This window comes from Martes martes (assembly GCF_963455335.1).
Source record: "Martes martes genome assembly, chromosome: 9".
Lineage (NCBI taxonomy): Eukaryota > Metazoa > Chordata > Mammalia > Carnivora > Mustelidae > Martes > Martes martes.
In genome coordinates, this window is record NC_137896.1 from 51,459,715 (window position 1) to 51,480,510 (window position 20,796).

The following is a 20,796-nucleotide window of genomic DNA, read 5'->3' on the forward strand; positions in this document are numbered from 1 at the left end:
CTACAAGCTGAGCTAGCTCCACGAGGGAGCTCCTCTTGCTGTAGAGTTCACAGATCTATTCCGAACAGCTGGATTGCTGCCCAGCATGCAGCAGGTGCTTGATAAATTTCTTGAATGAATGAACAAGTCTTTGAAAAAAGAAAACCTCAATTAAAATATTTCTTTAGATTTTACAGAATTGGACCACTGGAGAAGATAAAAATCCTCCGTGAGAAAGAGGAGCAGGCTGGCTGGTAGAAGAATGTGGGATTCCACTGATCCCCAGGAGGATTTATCCTCGGAATCACCCACCCTGTGCCACCCAACCTTGGACTGACCTGGACTGCTGTTGCTCTGGACATCCTACTGGTTAGCAATACCAAACCAACCTGCCTCACAGAGGCAGGCAGTCTGAGAAAATGTTCTTACTCCGTAGTCTCTGTTCCCCTCTACCTCTCCTCTATGAACTTTTGGCATGCTCCAGCAACTGTGGAGTGCCTAAATCCTATTGGACCTCACTCGGTTCACCACTACATCATCCCACATGTGCTTTATATAAAGAGTAGTTGAATGAATAATGATCTACTTTATCATCAACGTTGCTCTTTTCTTTTTTTTTAATTGTGTTATGTTAGTCACCATAAAATATATCATTAGTTTTTGTTGCAGTGTTCCAAGATTGTTTATGTACAACACCAAGTGCTCCATGCAATACGTGCCTCCTTAATGCCCACCACCAGGCTCACCCCCCCCACCCCCTCCCGTCTAAAACCCTTAGTTTGTTTCTCGGAGTCCACAGTCTCTCATGGTTCATCTCCCACTCCAATTTCCCCCAATTTACTTTTCCTTTCCTTCTCCTAATGTCCTCCATATTATTCCTTATGCTCCACAAGTGAAACCCTATGATAATTGACTTTCTCTGCTTGACTTATTTCACTCAGCATAATCTCCTCCAGTCCCATCCATGTTGATGCAAAAGTTGGGTATTCATCCTTTCTGATGGAGGCATAATATTCCATTGTATATATGGACCACATCTTCTTTATCCATTTGTCTGTTGCAGGGCATCTTGGCTCTTTCCACAGTTTGGCTATTGTGGACATTGCTGCTATAAACACTGGAGTACATATGGCCCTTCTTTTCACTACATCGGTATCTCTGTGGTAAATACCCAGTAGTGCAATTGCAGGGTCATAGGGTAGCTCTATAATTTCTTGAGGAATCTCCACAGTGTTTTCCAAAGTGTCTGCACCAACTTGCATTTCCACCAACAGTGTAAGAGGGTTGCCCTTTCTCCACAACCTCTCCAACATTTGTTGTTTCCTGTCTTGTTAATTTTGGTCATTCTAACTGGTGTAAGGTGGTATCTCAATGAGGTTTTTTGTTTGTTTGTTTTTAAAGATTTTATTTATTTATTTGATAGACAGAGATCACAAGCAGGCAGAGGCAGGCAGAGAGAGAAGGGGGGAAGCAGGCTCTCCGCTGAGCAGAGAGCCTGATGCAGGGCTCGATCCCAGGACCCTGAGATCATGATCTGAGGTGAAGGCAGAGGCTTAACCCACTGAGCCACCCAGGTGCCCCTCTCAATGAGGTTTGGTTTGAATTTCCCTGATGGCTAATGATGATGAACATTTTTTCATGTGTCTGCTAGCTATTTGTATATCTTCTTTGGAGAAGTGTCTGTTCATGTCTTCTCCCCATTTTTTGAAATGATTATCTGTTTTTTGGGTGTTGAGTTTGAGGTGTTCTTTATAGATCTTGGATATCAGCCCTTTGTCTGTATTGTCATTTGCGAATATCTTCTCCCATTCCATGGGTTGCCTCTTTGTTTTGTTGACTGTTTCCTTTGCTGTGCAGAAGCTTCTTATCTTGATGAAGTCCCAAAAGTTTATTTTTGCTTTTGTTTCCTTTGCCTTTGGAGACATGTCTTGAAAGAAGTTTCTGTGGCCGATGTTGAAGTTACTGCCTATGGTCTCCTCTAGGATTCTGATGGATTCCTGTCTCACATTGAGGTCTTTCACCCATTTTGAGTTTATCTTTGCATATGGTGTAAGAGAATGGTTGAGTTTCATTCTTCTACACATAGCTGTCCAATTTTCCCAGCACCATTTATTGAAGAGACTGTCTTTTCTCCACTGGATATTTTTCCTGCTTTGTCAAAGATTATTTGACCATAGAGTTGAGGGTCCATATCTGTGCTCTCTACTCTGTTCCATTGGTCTATGTGTCTGTTTTTGTTCCAGGACCATGCTGCCATGGTGATCACAGTTTTGTTATAAAGCTTGAAATTAGGCAACATGATGTCCCCAGGTTTACATTGCCCTTTTCTTATTCTCAAGTTGATCACTTCCCATTTCATGGATGAAATGGAACATTCGCAACTCCCCAAACTTCAGGCCAGGCTAGCCCCTCTCTTAACTCATCCACATCTAGACCCACCCTGCCCTCCAGTTTCAAGAATAAAGAGTCCCAAGAGGTCCACCCGTCACGCTCATCTTGATCCTTTCTTCTGGCTCTTCCCCTTCTTGCCTGTATTAAATATCTCTGATAACTTTCCTCCTGTTAATTTACTAACCAAGTTATAGCTCCCATTTCAAAAACAGTCCTTTTTTTGGTCAGTACCTACTTTCCTGGTTTTTCTTTATACCTAGTATTCTTGAAATAGTGTCTGCATTGGTTCTTTCTTACTTTTCATTCAGTTCTTTGCACAATCTGTATTTGCTCTCATGGCAGTTTTCATCTCTGCTCTGTGCTCTGGATACACTCCCTCTACAGCTTTCTAGTGTCACCAGTTTCCATCTTCAACTGTGTTCAGGCTAGAGTTCATGGTACCTGTAGAGATTCTGTATTTAAATACATCTATTTTTCCCTTTCCAAAACTTCAAGTTAGTTCTTTTTCATACCCATCAGTTTCTGATTCATAGCTATCCATCCAATTTTTCCCCTTTATAACACCCTGGTTTTTTTTCTTTCTTTCTTGGGGGAGGTAGGGGGAGTAGATGTTATTCTTTCTTTTCCCTTTTAGAGGATCTTTTATTTTTATTTTATTGTGTTTTTTTTTATCTTTTATTTTTATTTATTTTTATTTTTTAACTAGGCCCCACACCCAATGTGGAACTTGAACTCATGACCCCAGGATTAAGAATCAGATACTCTCTGACTGAGCTAGCCAGGCACCCCTAGAGGATCTTAAATATACTGATAGCAGTCTTTTTCAGATTGCTCTCTTATTTCTTTCCCATTTCCTCAGTTTATTGGCTATCTTTTTTGCCTTAGTGTTTCCTTTGTGCTTTGAGATTTCCATGTGTAGGTTCCTTTTGAGCATGACTATCTTATTGTCATTGTAGCCTTGTCACTGCTTCTTTTTTTTTTTTTAAGATTTTATTTATTTATTTGACAGAGAGAGAGAGATCACAAGTAGGCAGAGAGGCAGGCAGAGAGAGAGGGGGGAAGCAGGCCCCCCACTGAGCAGAGAGCCCAATGCAGGGCTCAATCCCAGGACCCTGAGATCATGACCCAAGCCAAAGGCAAAATCTCAACCCACTTAGCCACCCAAGTGCCCCTTGGTTACTGCTTCTGCATGGTCCTCTGCAACCTCCTCTCAGAACCAGGTGTAACTGGATGGTTTGGGCTCTGGTCCTCAGGCCATAGCTGAACTCAGCTCCATGTCAAGGTGGCCTTCTCTCTCCTCTCCTATACCCCAGGCAGCAGCTCAGTACTAACCATTCCCCAAGAATGGAAGAGATTGCAGCTGTTTAAACCATTGCGCGTGGCTCTGGTGCCCTGATACTCACCAGAGACTTCCTGTCCATTTTCTCTTGCAGGAGCTGAAAGTCAGCTAATACTGCCTGCTTTTCATCCCAGTAAGCCATCCTACTTGCTATCATGTGATCCATTTTGTTTCGATCCATAGAGTTGACTTTTCAAAAATTTAAAAACAAAGAAATCTGTGTTTAAAACAGAGATAATAGGGGATTTCCACATGAACTCACTATCCCATAGTATTCAGGAATCCTTCACTCAGTTCTCAGTCACTTCTCAGAAATATGGTTTCTCGCTTTCATTCCATCAAATATTCTCTGAACACGATCAACTATGATTCCACCTGTCAGCAAATTTAATGGACACTTTTCTGTTTTCAGAAAAAAGTATCCACAGACCTAGTTGCTCATCTTTACACCAATATCACATGGACTTGATTACTGTAAACCTTTGTCTTTTTTTAAAGACTTTTTAAATTTATTTCAGAGAGAGAATAAATATAAATTTTATTTATTTAGCATGAGAAGAGAGAGAGAGAGAGTTAGTGAGCATGAGAGGTGAGAGGTCAGAGGGAGAAGCAGACTTCCCACCAAGTAGGGAGCCCAATGTGGGACTCCATTCAAGGACTCTGGGATCATGACCTGAGCTGAAGGCTGTTGCTCAACCAACTGAGCCACCACCCAGGTGTCCCAGTAACCTTAAATCTTGAAATCAGTGCTAGCCTTCCAACTTTGTTGTTCTTTTCATGGTTGTTTCAGCTATTTTAGGTTCTTTACATGTCTAAATGAACTTGAGAAATAGATTTCTAATCTCTACAAAAAAGTTGAGTGGGATCGTGGTTGGTATTCCATTGAATCTATAGGTAAATTTTTGGAGAATAGAGCCCTTAACAATATTAAGTCTTCTCACTTATGAATAAAATATACTGCTTTACTTATTTCAGTCTTATTCAATTTCTCTTAGCAATATTTGGTAATTTTCAGTGGACAGGTCTTCCTCTTCGTTTATTGGATATATCGCTAATTTACATTTGTTCTTACTAAAATTCCTATCATTTTTTAAAGCATCAATTTCTAATTATTCACTGCTAGTATATAAAAATACAATTGATTTTTGTATATTAATCTTGGATCCTGCAACTTTGCTGTACTCATTTATTAACTATAAAGAAAGCTCTTTGGGTTAGTGTGGATTCTCCAGGGTTTATATTCAAGACCATATTATATGAAAACAGACATAATTTTACTCCCTCCTTTCCAATCTGCATGCTTTTTAAATCTTTTTCTTGACTAACTGCTCTGGCTAGAACTTACAGTACAATACTGAATAGAAGTGGCAAGAGTGGATATCCCTGTTTAATCCTGATCTCAGGGGGAAAGATTTCAGCCTCTCACTATTAAGTATGAGGTTAGTTGTGGTTTTCATAGATGCCCATTATCAGGTCAAGAAGCTTACTTTTCTATTTTCTCATTTTCTGACAGTTTTTAATCAGGAACGTGTGCTGGATTTTGTAAAAAAAAAAAAATGTTTTCCACATCTATTGAATTGATCAGATTATTTTTATTCTTTAGTTTGTTGACTGTTAAACGCAAGTCAAACCTTGAATTCCTAAGAGAAACTCTACTTGGTCATGATGTATTATCCTTTTTATTTATTACTATAATTGACTGCTAAAATTTTGTTTAGAGTTTTTACATCTGTGTTTACGGTTGATATTGGTCTGTAGTTTTATTTTCTTTCAGTGCCTTTGTCTGGTTTGGGCATGAGGGTAGAGTTAGCCTTATAGAAAGAGTTAGGAAATATTCTCCCTTCTTTTCAATTTTCTGGAAGTGTTTCAATGGAATTGTATTTTTTCCCTTAGCCATTAGGTATAATTTAACAATGAAGCCACTCAGGCTTGGAGATTTCTTTGTGGAAAGTTTTTAACTAATTCAATTTCTACTTCAATTTTAATAGAAATAGTCCTATTCAGGTTATTTATTGTTTCTTAAGTGTATTAATTTCTGTTTGTTAAGAAATTTATGTTTTGTCTAATATATTGAGTTTATTGGCATAATTTTTAATAATACCTTATATTCTGTAAAATCTGAAGTAAAATAATAATCCCTTATTATTCTGTAAAATCTATTATTCCTGGTATTGATAATTTGTGTGGTCTCTCTGTATTCTTTATCTCTCTGACTTGATGCTTACTGATTTTATTACGAATCTTTTCAACGGAACAAGTTCAGTTTCATTGATTTTCTCTATTGTTTTTCTGTTTTCTATTTCATTTATTTCTGCACTGACTTTTTTCTGCTTCTTTTAGCTTCCTTTGCTCTTTTTTTTTTTTCTAGTTTCTTAAAGTAAAACTGAGGTGACCGATTTGAGCTCTATTTTTCCCTACCATCTGTGTTCAGTGCTATAAATTTTCCCATAAGTACTGCTCTAGTGACATCCCACAAATTTTGATATGCTGTATTTTCATTTTCAGTTTGAAACACTTTTTAAAATCACTTTTGATTTCTTCTTTCATCCATGGTTTAAGTGTGTGTGCTATTTAGTTTCAAATATTTAGGGATATCTCTATGTTATTAATGTCTAATTCATCTGTATTGTAGTCAGGGAATATAATTTGTGAGACTTAAATACCTTTAAATTTATCGAGATTTAAATATTATGGCCCAATATGTGGTCTATGTTGGTAAATGTTCTGTGTTCACTTGAAAAGAATGTGTATTTTGCTATTGGTGTAGCACTCCATAAATGTCAATTAAGTCAAATCAGTTATAGCTTGCTAAAATGTTCTATATTCTTACCAATATTCTCTCTACTTGTTCTGCCAGTCATTGAGAGAAGTATTGAAATTTCTAACTATAATTGTGGATTAGTCTATTTATTTCTCCTTACGGCTCTACCAGTAACTGCTTATATATTTTGAAGTTCTGTTATTTGGGCATAAATATTTAGTCCTCTTGACACACTGACCCCTTGATCATTATGAAATTGCCATTCATATAGTAATAATATTCTTTGTTCTAAATTCTACTCTGATATTAATATAACCATTTCAGATTTCTTTTTAGTAGTATTAGCATGGTACATTTGATCCTTATTATCCATAGATTCTATCTGTGCAAATTCACCTACTAGCTACAGTTGATTTTTAACCCCCAAATCAATACCTGTGTACTTTTGTGGTCATTCACAGACATGCTCCTACTAGCAAAAAACTGGAGTTGCTGACACATTTTCCCAGCTGAGGTGCAGTAAAATGATGTTCTTCCTTCTTGTTTAAGTTCATGCAGAGAAGCCCAGGGACAGAGATGGGAGGGGGAAGGGCAGGGCAGTGCAAGATGCTCCAGCTCTGGGACTGATTGGACAGGCTTGAACCCTGCTTTTCACCTGTTAATGGGATGGCCTTGGGCAGTCCCTTCTGAACCTTATTTTCTCTTTTGTAAAAGAAATAGAATCTACCAGAATGACTTATTTTTAGTATTTAAGATTATAATCTCTGTAAGACATACATGCATGTATTTCACTTAGGAGCAATAGTTTAGTGTTCACTAATATAGTGTCCATGAAAACTTTATACAGCATAGCTACTGTGGATAATGAGAATCAACCATATATCTTGATCTTTTCTTTACTATTTTTACTTATTTGTGTTTTTGTATTTAAAGTATTAAAATATGGTTCCTGTTCACAGCATATGGTTAGGTTTCGTCTTTTTTAAAAATAATACTTGACAATCTCTGCATTCTCTTTAAAGTTGTTCAGACCATTTTTATTTATTTTTATGACCAGGATTAAACCTACACTTTACTACATGTTTACCATTTTACTCATGCATTCTTCATTTCCTTTCCTCTCTTTTTATGCCTTCTTTTGGATTAATTAGAAGTTTTTGTGATTCCATTTTTACCTCCTCTGTTAGCTTATTTGCTGTAACTCTGTTTTGATATTTAGTGCTTCCTTACATCTTTAATTTATCATAGTCTACCTACAAGTGACTCCATAACTCTTCACACATAGTATAAAAGCATACTTATAATAGTATAATAGTTTATAATAGTATAGTATAATAGTATATTTCTCCACTCCCAATGTCCAAATGCACCCCAAATGGTACATTTGCCATTATACATTTTAATTTTAATTTTACTTCTTTATTGAAGTGAACTTTATTTAGCATATACCATATTATTAATTACTGGGGTAGAATTTAGTGATTCATCAGTTGTATATAACACCTAGTGCCCACCTCACTGCCCATCTCCCAGTTACCCCTTCTCCCCACCCACCTTCTCTCTAGCAACCCTCAGTTTGTGTCCTAGATCAGCATCTCTTCTGGCTTGCCTTCCTCTCAATTTTCATCTTATTTTATTTTTCCTTCCCTTCCCCTATGTTCACCTGTTTTATTTCTTAAATTCCACATAGGCATGAAATCATATTGTATTTGTCATTCTCTGACTTACTTATTTTGCTTAGCATAATAACCTCTAGTTCCATCCATGTCATTGCAAATGTCAAGATTTCATTATTTTTGATGACTGAGTAATATTCCATTGTATGTATATGTATGTGTATGTATACATACATACATGCATACGTACATGCATGTGTATGTATACACACACACACACACACACACACACACTCTGCATCTTTATCCATTCTATTTAAATTCATCTGTTGATGGGCATTTAGGCTCTTTCCATATTTTGGCTATTGTGGACATTGCTGCTATAAACATTGGGGTACATGTATTTTAAATGAGAAACTACATTGTTTTTATTTTTGTTTCATTTGCTATAGTTTAAAGATATTTAAATAGTCAGAAAAAAGTTATATATTTATATATGCAGTTATCATTTCTTACGTCCTTCACTCCCTTTTATAGATCTGCATTTCCATCTGATACTATTTTCCTTCTTTCTAAAGAAATTTGCTTAATATTTTTCATAGTGTAGGTCTAATGGTAATGAAATCTTTTAGCTTTACTATAAGATTATTTTGCTTTCATTTTGAAAGGAACTTTTGCTGGGTATAGAATGCTAACTTGACAGATTTCTTTCTTTCTTTCTATTACTCTACTATTTTCTCACTTAAGAGTTTCTGACAAGAAATATACCATCATCCTTATTTTTTCCTACTTTATGTATCATTTTTCCCTTGTTGCTTTTTTAAGATTTTATTACAGATTTTGAACAATTTGATTGTAATTTGCCTTGGTGTAATTCTCCCCATGTTTTTCGTGCTTGGGGCCCACCAGCTGTCTTTGATCTGTGAGTTTGTAGTTTTCATCAAATTTAGAACAATCTGATCTATTATTTCTCAAATAATTTTTCTGTTTCACCTTTCACTCCTATACTTTGGAGACTCTAATTACACATATATTGGGCCGTGTGACATTGTCACTGATCACTGATGTTCATTTTTAAAAGTTCTCTTTTATATTTGTGTTTCATTTTCATAGCTCCTATTGCTACATCTTCAAGTTCACTAATATTTTTTTAGCAATGTCTAATCTGCCATTAATTCTATCTGCTATATTCTTGATCTCACACACTGTAGTTTCTATTTCTAGCACTTGACTTGGGTCTTTAAAACATCTTCCATATTTCTACTTAATTTTCTGAGTATTTTATAATATATGAGCACATAATAATAAATGCAATTATAATATCTGTTTTTACTTTACTGCTAATTCTACCAACTGGATTAGTTCTGACTGACTGGTTGACCTCATCATTATAGGTCATATTTTCCTTTGTGTGCCTAGAAATTTTTTATTGCTATCAGACATTGTTATTTTTATGTTGTTGAGAGATGGATATTTTTGCAGCTCCATCAACTCTTCCTTTTTGCAGTCCTGTAGACTCTTAAGCTCAGTTCTCCATCACAGTTAAATGAGTTGGAAACAGTTCGAACTTTTTGAGTCTTCTTTTAAGACTAGTTGGGTAGGGGGGTGCCTGGGTGGGTCAGTGGGTTAAAGCCTCTGCCTTCGGCTTGGGTCATGATCCCAGGGTCCTGGGATCGAGCCCCGCATTGGGCTCTCTGCTCAGCAGGGAGTCTGCTTCCCTTCTTCTCTATCCTTCAGTCTGCCTCTCTGCCTACTTATGATCTCTGCCTGTCAAATATATAAATAAATAAAATCTTTTTTTAAAAAAGACTAGTTGGGTAGGACTAGAGCAGTGGTTTATCTAGGGACTGAGGCAGAGCCCTTCTGCATAGACTGCTCAATGTCCTGTGAACAGTTTTTTTCATCTGGGTGGTGGAACAGGTACTATTTCCAGCACTTTGTGAATGGTGGGCACTGACAGCACAGATCCTTTCTCTCATAGTTTCCCTGGCTTTGCACAGTTTCCTCACAGATACATGCTGATTACTTCTCAGTCTACTACTCAAGAGGAGACCCTGCATCTTCTGAGGTTTTCTTTCTGTGCAGCCTTCTCCTCTCAAGGCTCTGTCCTTCAAACTCCAGCCACTTCGGTCATCCAGACCCTCACACCACATCCTCACATCAGGAAGCCCACTGTGCTCCACTTTGTTACTCCTCCCTGTGCCAGAGTCTGGAACCTCTCTCCAGCCAGTAAGCTGGGGCTCATCTCCTCATTTATTCTCATGGATCACTTTCCTTGGTTTTCCAGTGTCTGGCATCTTGCAAACTATTGTTCTTTTAAACTGTTTCTGGCAGGTTGATAAATCCTGCCCTCGTTATTTTAGGTTGGTCATAAGTAGAAGCCCAGCTTTATCCTTTAGATATAAAAATCCAACTATATCTATTATTTAACTCTTCTGATGTGTCCCTTAGGATATAAACCAAAATTGCACAACATAGTCTAAAGGAACCTCCATGATCTTCCCCTGTTTACCTTTCAGCTTTTCCAGTGGCATTCATCCTCTCCTTTCTTCATCCTTCCACCCTGACTTCATCTCAGTTTTCAAGTGCACTAGTCCTCTGCCAGCTTCGGAGCTTTCCCCATGCTTCCACCCTCAGGGGGTGCCCGGCTGCATGCCAGCCTTAAGACCGAAAATTAAATTTTGCCTCTGCAGAGAAATTGTCACCAATACCCTGGTCTTCTCCTTCCATGCCTTTTGTTTCAGTCACAGCAAAATAAATAAAGTTACCCAAAATAGAAACTCCGGTATTTCTCATTGCCACATCCTTGTCCTTGCTAGTCCCTCTGCTAGAACTCTCTATGTGCTTTGTCTGCTCAGATAGTTCTTATTTGTACTTTAAGAATCAAGGCAAGATCATCACCTCTTGAAAATTTTTCACTCTCTCATTTTCCTCCCCAATCTGAGTTACATATCTCTCCTCCATGCTTTCTGATTACCCTCTTGATACCTCTGCTACAGTGCTTTTCAAACTCTATTGCAAGAATTTGTTTTCTTGTCGTTCTCTTTAACTGGATGTAGAATTGGGGTTTATGTGGTTCTTCTCTGCATTTCCAGAGCCTAGCAGAGTATGTACCTTTTTTTCAGTGATTTGCTCGCTCACTCTTTTTTTTTTTTTTTTGCTGTTGAATAAATGGCCGTGCAAGTCTCTTGCCCCTGCTAAACACCGATATGAGGATGTGTGGACACTGGCACTTCACAGGGAGAGCTCTGCCCTTGGAAAAAGGAGTTACATTAATCAAGCAGAACAAATCATATTGGATGCTATGGCCAATGCAATTAAGCCTTTGTCAAACTGCCTGACTTTGGCTCAAGATGAGAACATTGATGAAACGCCTCTCAACTGCCTGGGTTGGGGTCTGCTGAAATGGGCAATTACTGCAGGGAACAATCCATTACTTGTACTGTCAACAGTATGTTTTTTTTTCCTCTCTAAATGCAGAATGAAGTGGAAAATGCTATGGGAACTCAGTGGCATTTAATTTACTGATATGATGTGGTAGGAGCCATTCTTTAACTTGACTGTGACAGCAAGAGTGTGGGGATAAGCATGAGGTTGGAATGCACTGGGAAAGCTGTTTTAAACATCCTGTGCCTCACTCTTCCCATATGTAAAATTAGACTGATGGAAGAGAATGCTTGTCACACCATGGTGGTTACTATGGTGATCAATGACTGAGATGAAACGTTGTACTGCCCCTGGCCATGCCAATTTCTTTCAATTCTGCTTGTTATTCCATAGAGGGAGAAATGACTGGCAGGTCTCATTTTCTTCTTTGAACTGGGAAAGTTGCTAGCAAGGCATGGCTTAGAAAGGCCATCATACTGGCATTTGGTGCAGATAACCCAGGGCTACTGTGCTAGAATATTCACTCCCGGTGAAGACCTGGGTTGCCCAACCTCTCCATATTGTGGTGCACATATCATGTGTGTGGCACACTGGGGTGAATGGATAAGTTGTTTATAGTTAGAAGGGACCTGACCTGGGACTTTATCTGCCCCAGGTCCTGCCTGGTTGCTCCAAGGGTCAACGAGGCAATGAGGTCAGGATCTTGGGTACTTCTGACCCAGTCATGGAAAACCCAGTCAGGAAGCCCTGCTGTGGGCTCACTTAATCACTTGGCCACTACAGTGGCTATATATCTAGCTAGAGGCTACCAACAAACACCATCAGATGAACTTCAGCCATGCTATAAGCATGGTTCATTAGGGAGATCATTGGTGGGGGCAAGATGGCTGGCACCAGATAATATTGTTGCAGAACTCTTGTACTATAAAGACAACTAGTTCTTCCCTGTGGGCCAGAGTTGCCAAAACAGAACTCATTCTTGGCTAATGCAAGCAAAAGAGACATATATGAAAGACTATTAGGCACTTACAGAGTCTCTGGGATGGCATAGTCATTCTTGGAGACTCTATAAGTGCCAAGCCCACTCATGAGGCCTCCCTGGTGCAGATCCTATTGCCACAGGAAATGGACACTATCCATAATGAGTCTGGACATACTGATGACCAGGCACTGGACACCAGAAGTCCACCCTGCACCCACAGGTGACTGGGTATTAGACACCAGAAGTTTACCCTAAATGCACTGATGACTAGGCCCTACACACCAGAAGTTTATCTACACCCACTGATGACCGGCACCTGACACCACCAGATGTCCACCCTGCTGCCCCCTGAAAAGCTGGATGTTTCACCACTACCGTCTCTCCCAAAAAGGATCTACAATGGCCCCTCATGTCTGTCTTCTGAATGGAAGTCACATCACATGCAGGTATGCCTATTCCCAGCATCTGGGTCACGTGTCTGCACTTACTACAAGGTGAGCTGGACCAGCAGGATCTACCTTCTATCATGGTGAGGGGGGATTCACACAAGGGATGCCAGCCCCATGTAAGGACAGGGATCCAAATCAGCATGGGGGCCACAGCATGACTAGCTCATTGCACTCTGCAAAGTCACATCATTGTTTTCCACCATAAACTAGTCCCTTCTGGTATCTTCCAGGCCAGGGATGCCATTGTCGTTCTCCCAGTCATTGGTACAGAAACCTGGCAAGTGGACTTGTTTCCTTAGTTTCCTTGAGCATCAGCCCATTTCCAAGTCATAACCATTCTGCCTCCTAAATATCTCGTCATTTGTCTCAATTCGGAAGCCCCATTCCTTGGGTCTGGGCCCCTCTGACCTGTCACACAGGGACAGCAACACCACTCTAATGGCTCCCAGTTTTGGGCTGCCCCACACCAACTCTTCCTCCCTACCGTGCATGGTGATATTTGATAAAGTGCTGTCCCTCTTGTGTAAAATCCCTCAGTGGGTTCCCATGGCTTTCATGAGAGGATTCAACCCCCCAGATCCTTCAGTAATAATTTATTTTTACTTTTTGGACTTTCATGCACTGAGTACTGCAGTGATATTCTTCTTCTCTAACAGAAGAATAGAAGTAGCTACATGTACTGAATACACACTAGATAGGCCATGTGGGACAGTCCTCACACAATGCCCCAGAGGTAAGTGCCATTTTACAGAGGGAGAAACTGAGGCAAGCAAAACCAATGGCAGCCCAGCCTCCAAATACAGGTCTCAAGCTCATGCCTTCAGGCAATCTGCGTTCACTCTGTCTTCACTGAACTGCTGCGAGCATAAGACATGCTTTCTGTCACTTGTTTGACTATTCCTTTCCTTCTTCCTACTTCAAATGGTGCCCTTCCTTGTTCCCCGACCCGAGTGTTACTTTGCTGTTTAGTCTGGGATCAGCCTCTTCTGAGGAGGCTCTCCCAGTCTTCCCCCATCACCAATGCCGCACCCTGGACTCTCCTCCACCAGCACTCAAAGCCTCCCTGCCTGGCGGCATTGCCTCTCTGCCAGTGTGTGTGAGCGGAGAGCAGGAACAGGGTCCTGCTTTGTCAGTGAGCATGCTGATGGAAGCGGTCCTCTAAAACACTCAGGATGTTCATGTCACATTTCCAGACACCTGAATGGTCTCAGAAGCCCTTGCTGCCGCATGCAAGCCCAGACCAGCGGCAGCATGGGAACGTGCAGGCCAACTACCCCAGAACAGGTGGGCGGGCGGACATCATCCTCCCACCCTCTAGTCCCATCAGCCATGACTTGGGAGAAAATATGGCCCCTGCTGTGCTAAGTATTATCTTGACTTTTCACACTTGAGAAGCTGCCTTCTGGAGCACTTCTAATGGGCCATCTCCTGGCCGGCTAGTTTCTAAAAAAAATCGTGTATTTTATTGCTCCAGAGAGTCGACACTTTTTGTCCTTTAAGCCTTACTCTGAGGAGAAGAGAGATGATTTCTGAGAGAGTAAGCTTGGGGCTGGAGCTGGAATTCTGTCATTTAAACGAAACTCAGAGCCACAGCTCCCTGTCCTGGGTTCCTGCGCTGCACAGCGACATCATCCCTGGCTCCAGAGTCTGGGAAGGCGACTGGTGTGGGTTCTGAGGGGCGCCATGAGCCACACTTCAGCAGTTCCTAATAGCTCAGGGCTAAGCTTCCAAGCCAGACATGCTGACCTTCTTTATGCCTGTAAGATCTACCCCATAATTTCTCTACATCTCACACTGTCCTCGGATCAACTGGATTTCCCCTAAACTACGTCAGCCTGGCTATTGATAAAGCTGGCCTAAACGTGAAGGGTCAATGACCATCACTGCTTCCAGCCTCAAAGCCTTCCCGAGAAGGAGCATGCTGGCTCCGTCTGGTGAGCAGCTGCCTAGCTGGGGAGGCCCTCAGTGCCCGGCACGTGGAGGGCCTGTGCAATAGGCCCAGATACTGGTGTCAGAGGGTTAATCCTAGGGGTCCATGCAGTCGTCTTGTTACAGTGAAGTGTATCAATATTTGAGAATTCTCTAATCCATTTCAGTTGCCAGGACAGGGTAATATAAGTTAATGTATTTCCTGGAGATTAGCAAAAGCTTATGATCATGATAGGCAAATATAACTTGCCCCATCATGGACTGCTTGAAACCTGGGTCAACAAGTTTCTCATGAGAACCCCTTGTTAAGTTTTCCTACAGAGTGAGACCTCAGGGGGGGCACATACCTGTGGGGACAGTGCCCCGGGCTTGGCTGGTGGCTGGCTGGGCTGTGTGCCGCAGGCAAGTGGCCATCGGGGGAGAGGCCGTCTGGTGCTGGGCCTGGGGTGTGGTGAGGGGAAGGGCCGGCCTTGTGGCAGTGGCTGGGCTGCTCAGACTTCCACCACCTGGGTGGATGGTTGTGGCCATCCCTTTGGCCAGCGGAGAACCTCCAACGACATTATTCCGGGGTGGTCCAGCCCCTCCTACAGGAGCCCTGAGGAAATAAAACAGAATCATTCAGGTGAGGTCACAGAGGAAACCATACAATACAGGCCATTAATAAAGGTCCACTCTTACCTCCTGGCTTTGAGAGATGAAGGCCACACAGCCCTGGGCACAAATACTAAAACAATGCCAAGACAATCCTGTAGGCAAAGGATGCCCAGAGCTCAAGCCTGGCAGCGGAACAACCTTTATGAAACCTTCATGGGGGCAAATTTTCAATGTAAATAGGTAAGAAACAGCAAAAGAACCCTAAAAATCAATACCAATCAAATATTTTGTACCAGAGCTACTGCCCTGATTCATTCTAATAAATAGCTGTATCTGTCCCCACACACATCCAGAAAGAGTGGATGATTTAGCCACATCCCACAAGGCTTGGATGTATCTGGCACGTAGTGGGAAGCAGTGGCAAGCACCCGTTCCCCTCCAGACACGGCCGCCTTCTCATTTCTGCCAGCCTCTGGGAAAGGGCGCAGACCACGTCCTGCTGAGAGATGTCAGGGAACGTGTAGTTTCATGCCAGAAATAGATGCCCTTTCACCCCAAGTTTCCAGATGAAACCAGTTTCCAGCATTTAAGAAATGGAAGAGGAACACAACAACTCTGAAAATGGGTTGTAGCCCTTTGGCCTCCATGTACTTGCTCCAGACTTGTGCACTAGTGGAGAGTGTGCCCCACACGGCAGAGTGTGGGGACTTGGAAGTTTCTGTGGGTTCAGTTTTAGGGATCAAATGTCTGCCATTTGTCCAAGAGCTGGGTAAAGTCCCCTTCTGTGCTTTCAGAGTCTTGGTCATGAGACACCAGAAGCCATGGGAGCATGAGAACAGGTACTGCCAGGTGCTTCACCAGGTCGGGGAGCCGTACCCCATGTGGCTTGGTACCGCTGGACCAGAACTTTAGTCAGGGATGGGCTCTGCCCCACTAAATCAGGATTTCTGAAGAACTGCCATGGGAAGAAAGGCCTCCTGGAAAAGGACTCAGCTCTCCAGGGACCACAGGCAGAACCTTCCTTTCTCAGGCCCTAGAACTACCCTGAAATTCACCTCTAGCAAGGCACCTTGTCAGTGGGCCAGCCAAAACCATGACTATTTTAAAAGATGTATTTATTTGAGAGAGAGGGAATGAGTGGGAGGGGCAGGGGGAGAAGGAGAAAGAATCTCAAACAGACTATGCACTGAGCATGGAGGCTGACATGGGGCTCGAACTCATGACCCTGAGATCATGACCTGAGCCAAAACCAAGAGTCGGACGCTCAAATGATTGCACCACTGAGATGCCCCATGGATTTAAAAAAAAATCACATCTGTTACCTATTGAACTCACTTTTACCCTAGGAAACAAATAGTAAAGCTTGAACAAAGTGGACTCACAAATTATGGGCCTTTCCAGCAAGGGTCCGATGACATACAAGGAAGCCCATCACAGGGCCAGCACCACTCTTCGGGGTGCTTTGAAAAGTATGAATCAGTCGAGTCATCAGTGCAAGTCTAGGCATTATTTAATGACAAGTCTTCCTGTCAGTCTTGTCCCAGAGAGAGCAGAAACCTAGGGGCCATGTCTTCAGCTGATGTGCTTGTGCCGTACGTAACCCAGAGCTCTACCCCTGAATGGTTTCCTCGAGGGAGACAGGCAAATAAAATCAGCAGTCGACCCCTCATCTTAGTGGGAAATTCTCAGGCAACTCCAGAGAACTTCTTGAGCAAACTTTTAAAATTATATTTTCTGTTTTACAAAAATGATACAACAGGAAATTTGCAAAAGATAGGAAAGCACAAGGAAGAAGAACATTTTTAGTTACTCCTAATGCCATCACTCAATAACACTTGTTAGATTTGAGAATATGTTTTTCCTTTGCGTGTATGCATACGTGTGTTTTATGCATAACAGATTTACGTGTGTCTCACACACACACACACACACACACACACACACACACACACACCAGCTGTACTCACATGGGACGCACAGGCACAGGGACATGCGCGCACACACACACTGGAGAGCTCACTCTCTTGAGAGAACTTTCATTGCCATTTAGTGCCATTGCCCCGACTCTAGCTCATTCTCCTCCCATCTTCTCCCCTCACAGCCATGTCTGCTGAGGGAATGACAAGCAAAACCTAATTCAGAAGGGGAAAAGCTTGCCATGTGGAACCCTCACCCAAGGGGAGCTCTGAGCTCATGTGGCCAAACCCTGTGGGCAGGGGAGCCCTTGCTGACTTCTGGACCATGTAGTTTTTGGCTTGCTCAGGCCACAGCGTGCTCTCCAGGTGGTAACCCACTATAGGGGAACATGGTGGGTGTGCTTCCTCCTCTCCTGGGGAGTGACACCAGCCTCACCTGGAGACGGGTGTCACGTAGTTTCCTGGGAACACCCCAGACAGCCCAGTCCTCAGGGACGTCCCTTTGAACCAGCCATCCTGACACTTCTCTAGGACACGGTACATCTCGCCCTTCCGCAGCTCCAGCTCGTCGTTCTTCTGGGGCTTGTAAGCATAGAGCGCCAGGTACCTATGGGAAGAAGAAAGGGGCCAAGGATAAATGATGGCTGGCAGGGGTGGGTATATGTCATCTGGCATCACCTAGGTCACAGCTGGGCTCATCTTTGGATGAGTCCCCCCAAAAGGAAGAGCTGATTCCTACGGGGCTTGTGCCCACCGTGCCTGACCTACTCCTCATGATAAATCACTACAGTGGCACAGGGAAGGTGGAGGACCCAGCACTGTGATCGCCCACCTAGAGAACCAGGTCCTGAGAGGTACAAGCAGGGAGGAGACAGAGCTCGGCCTCTTACTCCTAGAGGCCAGGTCACTCCACGGCACTATGTTGGCTGACCGGGGCAGGCAGGCCCTCAGCACCACCCTCCCGTCCAACAGCTCAGTGAGCCTGTGTGATTCATCCAAGGTCCTGGAGGATGGGCCAGAACTAGATCACAGGTCTTTGGGTCCCACCTTCTAAAGCCTGATGCCCCCAGCCAGAGAAAACTCTAGGGAAAACCAATAATGAACCATCCAAGTTTGGGGCTGGATTTTCCTCATTTTATCTAGCTAGACCCTGGCTTACCTGCCTGGTTCATTGACTCAGTCTGAGCTAGAGGAGACCCCAAAAGCCTTTTTAAAGAAAAGGCAGTCTAGTTAGGGAATTCTTGGTTGCATCCTTCCTTGCAATATTTGTGCCATGACTTATAATTTAAATTCTACTTTTCTCTTAAGCCTATTTGAAGACAAACCAAGAACAAACTCAGTAATGTAAATCGTGGCCTAGGGTTTAGATGCTGTGCCTGTAAGTTAGCCCATGACCCTGGAGGATGCCTCTTTTGTCACATACCTCATGATACCTCAATCTCCAACCCCACAGGGCACTTGCAAGGACTAGATAAGACTTGCGAAGTGCTTTGCTACTTTGGGATCTTGGGGAAATGGTTTTAAATTGATGGAGAGAACGGTATCAGGCAACCAGGTTGCTCACCAGATCCAGGGGGAAAGTTGGTGAGGCTTCAGCTCAATGAGAAACAGCAGGTGAATTTTAAAGAAGTGTCATCTCTCAGATCTCCTGCTAGGACGGATGGCTTGGTGGGCATGTTCACCCCTCCCAGGGCCATGGGGATCTCAGGTCTGGGGATCTCAGGAAGGCCCCCCAGAGCACTCTCCTGAACCTGGGAGAGTCACCTCTCCAGAGGTGAATACAGAAATGGGAATGACTCACTAGGGTTCAAGCAAGAAGAAAGGAGGCCCCCTGAAGTCTCAGAGTCTGGCTAAGGAACATGCTACAAGGAGTGAGAACTTGTGAAGATGTCTTGTCCTTAGCATAAAGTCAAATAAGGTAAAACAACATAAAAGCTGCCCCTCCCAACTCCCGACCCTAAACACTTCAGGTGCCTCTGCTTCATTCAATGGAGGCCTTGCCTAGTTAATTTCCTTTGTTTATAGGTCAACCCCCACTCCTCCCTCTTTCCTTAGGGATGAAAGGATGGCTTACATCTTGATTTCTCTCTCTGTTTGAAAAGATAAACACCAATAGCCAGGAAGGATTCGGAGCTTCAGGAAGGATAAAGGAAGCCATCACTGGAGGGGACCCCCTTGCTTGTCATGGACAGAAAGATTCAGGTTTTTGAAGCAATGCCCAGGTGACAAAGAGAACCCAGGGTGTCATCTGTTTTCACATCTGATGACTCGCAGGAGCTCTCTGATGGTGACAGAGGATGACCACAAACAGGAAAGGCACGTGACAATTGCATTTGTGCCCCAGACCCTGGCTTGCCCTTTAACCTCTCGGGGGCGGCCTCATGTGGGGAGGCAAGGGCAGGATGAACACAAGAGGAAAGGAGAGGCGATGGCTGGGGCCGTGGGAGGCTTGTGAACAACAGCAACGCAGGCCTTTTGTGCCTGCTCTCAAGGAAATGTAATTGAAGCATAAATCCTGTTTGCTTGCCTCCTCCTGTCTCTTCATGGGGCGAGAACAATCTCTTTGATTCTGTGAATACACAGCGGCCAGGAGCACAGTGCCAAGCTGGGGGTGACGGCGCCTTGGGGTGTGCGAGCACGCCACACAGACCTCAGCAAACAGTCCCATTTCCTTGGTCAGGCAGGGAGGAAGAACATGCTGCCTTTGTTGCCTCGACCAGCAGGGGTGACAGGGGCCGGGCTCTCATCCCTGGCTTGGTCAACAAGGCGTGGGCACCGGCATCCACTGCAGCCACGCCTGGAGGCCCCCGGAGAGCAGTAATGCCAGCACACGAGGCCCACCACTGGCCTGTGCCCTGCCAGCTGCCTCCTCGGCCCCCAGGCCCAGGAAGGGACGATGTCCCACACACCTCGGGCACGTCCTCCTCCTCCCTCTGGGCTCCTGGGTGTCCAAGGACGGGGCCGGCAGGCCAGCACCTGTGTCCTAAAGTGGTGCTCCACAGCTTCCCGCCTGCCTGGGCTCTGCCTGAACAATGACTCCTTTTCCAAAGGCTGCTTTCACATGCGGAGGTTCAAGACTGGCCGACCTCCTCAAAGAGGGCATCGTGTTGGAGAGTTTAAAGGCCCCACTCTTCCACTCTCATCTCCCCAGTCGCAGGGGATGTCAGGACTCCTAAGCAGTTGAGTCCTCCCATGACAGATCATCGTGTCCTCAGCCAGGATCCTGGCACAAGGCAGCCAGCTGCCACTGGGAAGCCAGTCTAGCTCCAGAGGACGGCGACAGCTCCCGCAGAGAGAGCCCAGTCCAGCCTGGAGGATGGGGACCGAGAGTATGCGTCTCCAGCTGGGGTTACCAGCAAACCCCAGCTCAGGGCAGCTCTACACCAACGTGTCCCCCGATATGCTAAACTTGCCCCGATGCTCCCCTCTACAGAGCTCTCCTCTGTCCCCCTG

General features: G+C 43.5%; 1 protein-coding gene across 2 annotated transcripts in view; it reads right to left on the reverse strand.

The window, feature by feature from the left end:
• SH3RF3 (SH3 domain containing ring finger 3) overlaps positions 1 to 20,796 on the reverse strand; it is a gene marked incomplete at its 5' end in the record, with an annotated part of 355,085 nt that overhangs the window by 54,932 nt on the left and 279,357 nt on the right. For both annotated transcript variants that reach the window (XM_080813191.1, XM_080813190.1), the window contains 2 exons: positions 15,181 to 15,428; positions 17,780 to 17,950. In XM_080813191.1, coding sequence (XP_080669317.1) covers positions 15,181 to 15,428; positions 17,780 to 17,950 — 419 coding nt within the window. The remainder of the gene's footprint in view (positions 1 to 15,180; positions 15,429 to 17,779; positions 17,951 to 20,796) is intronic.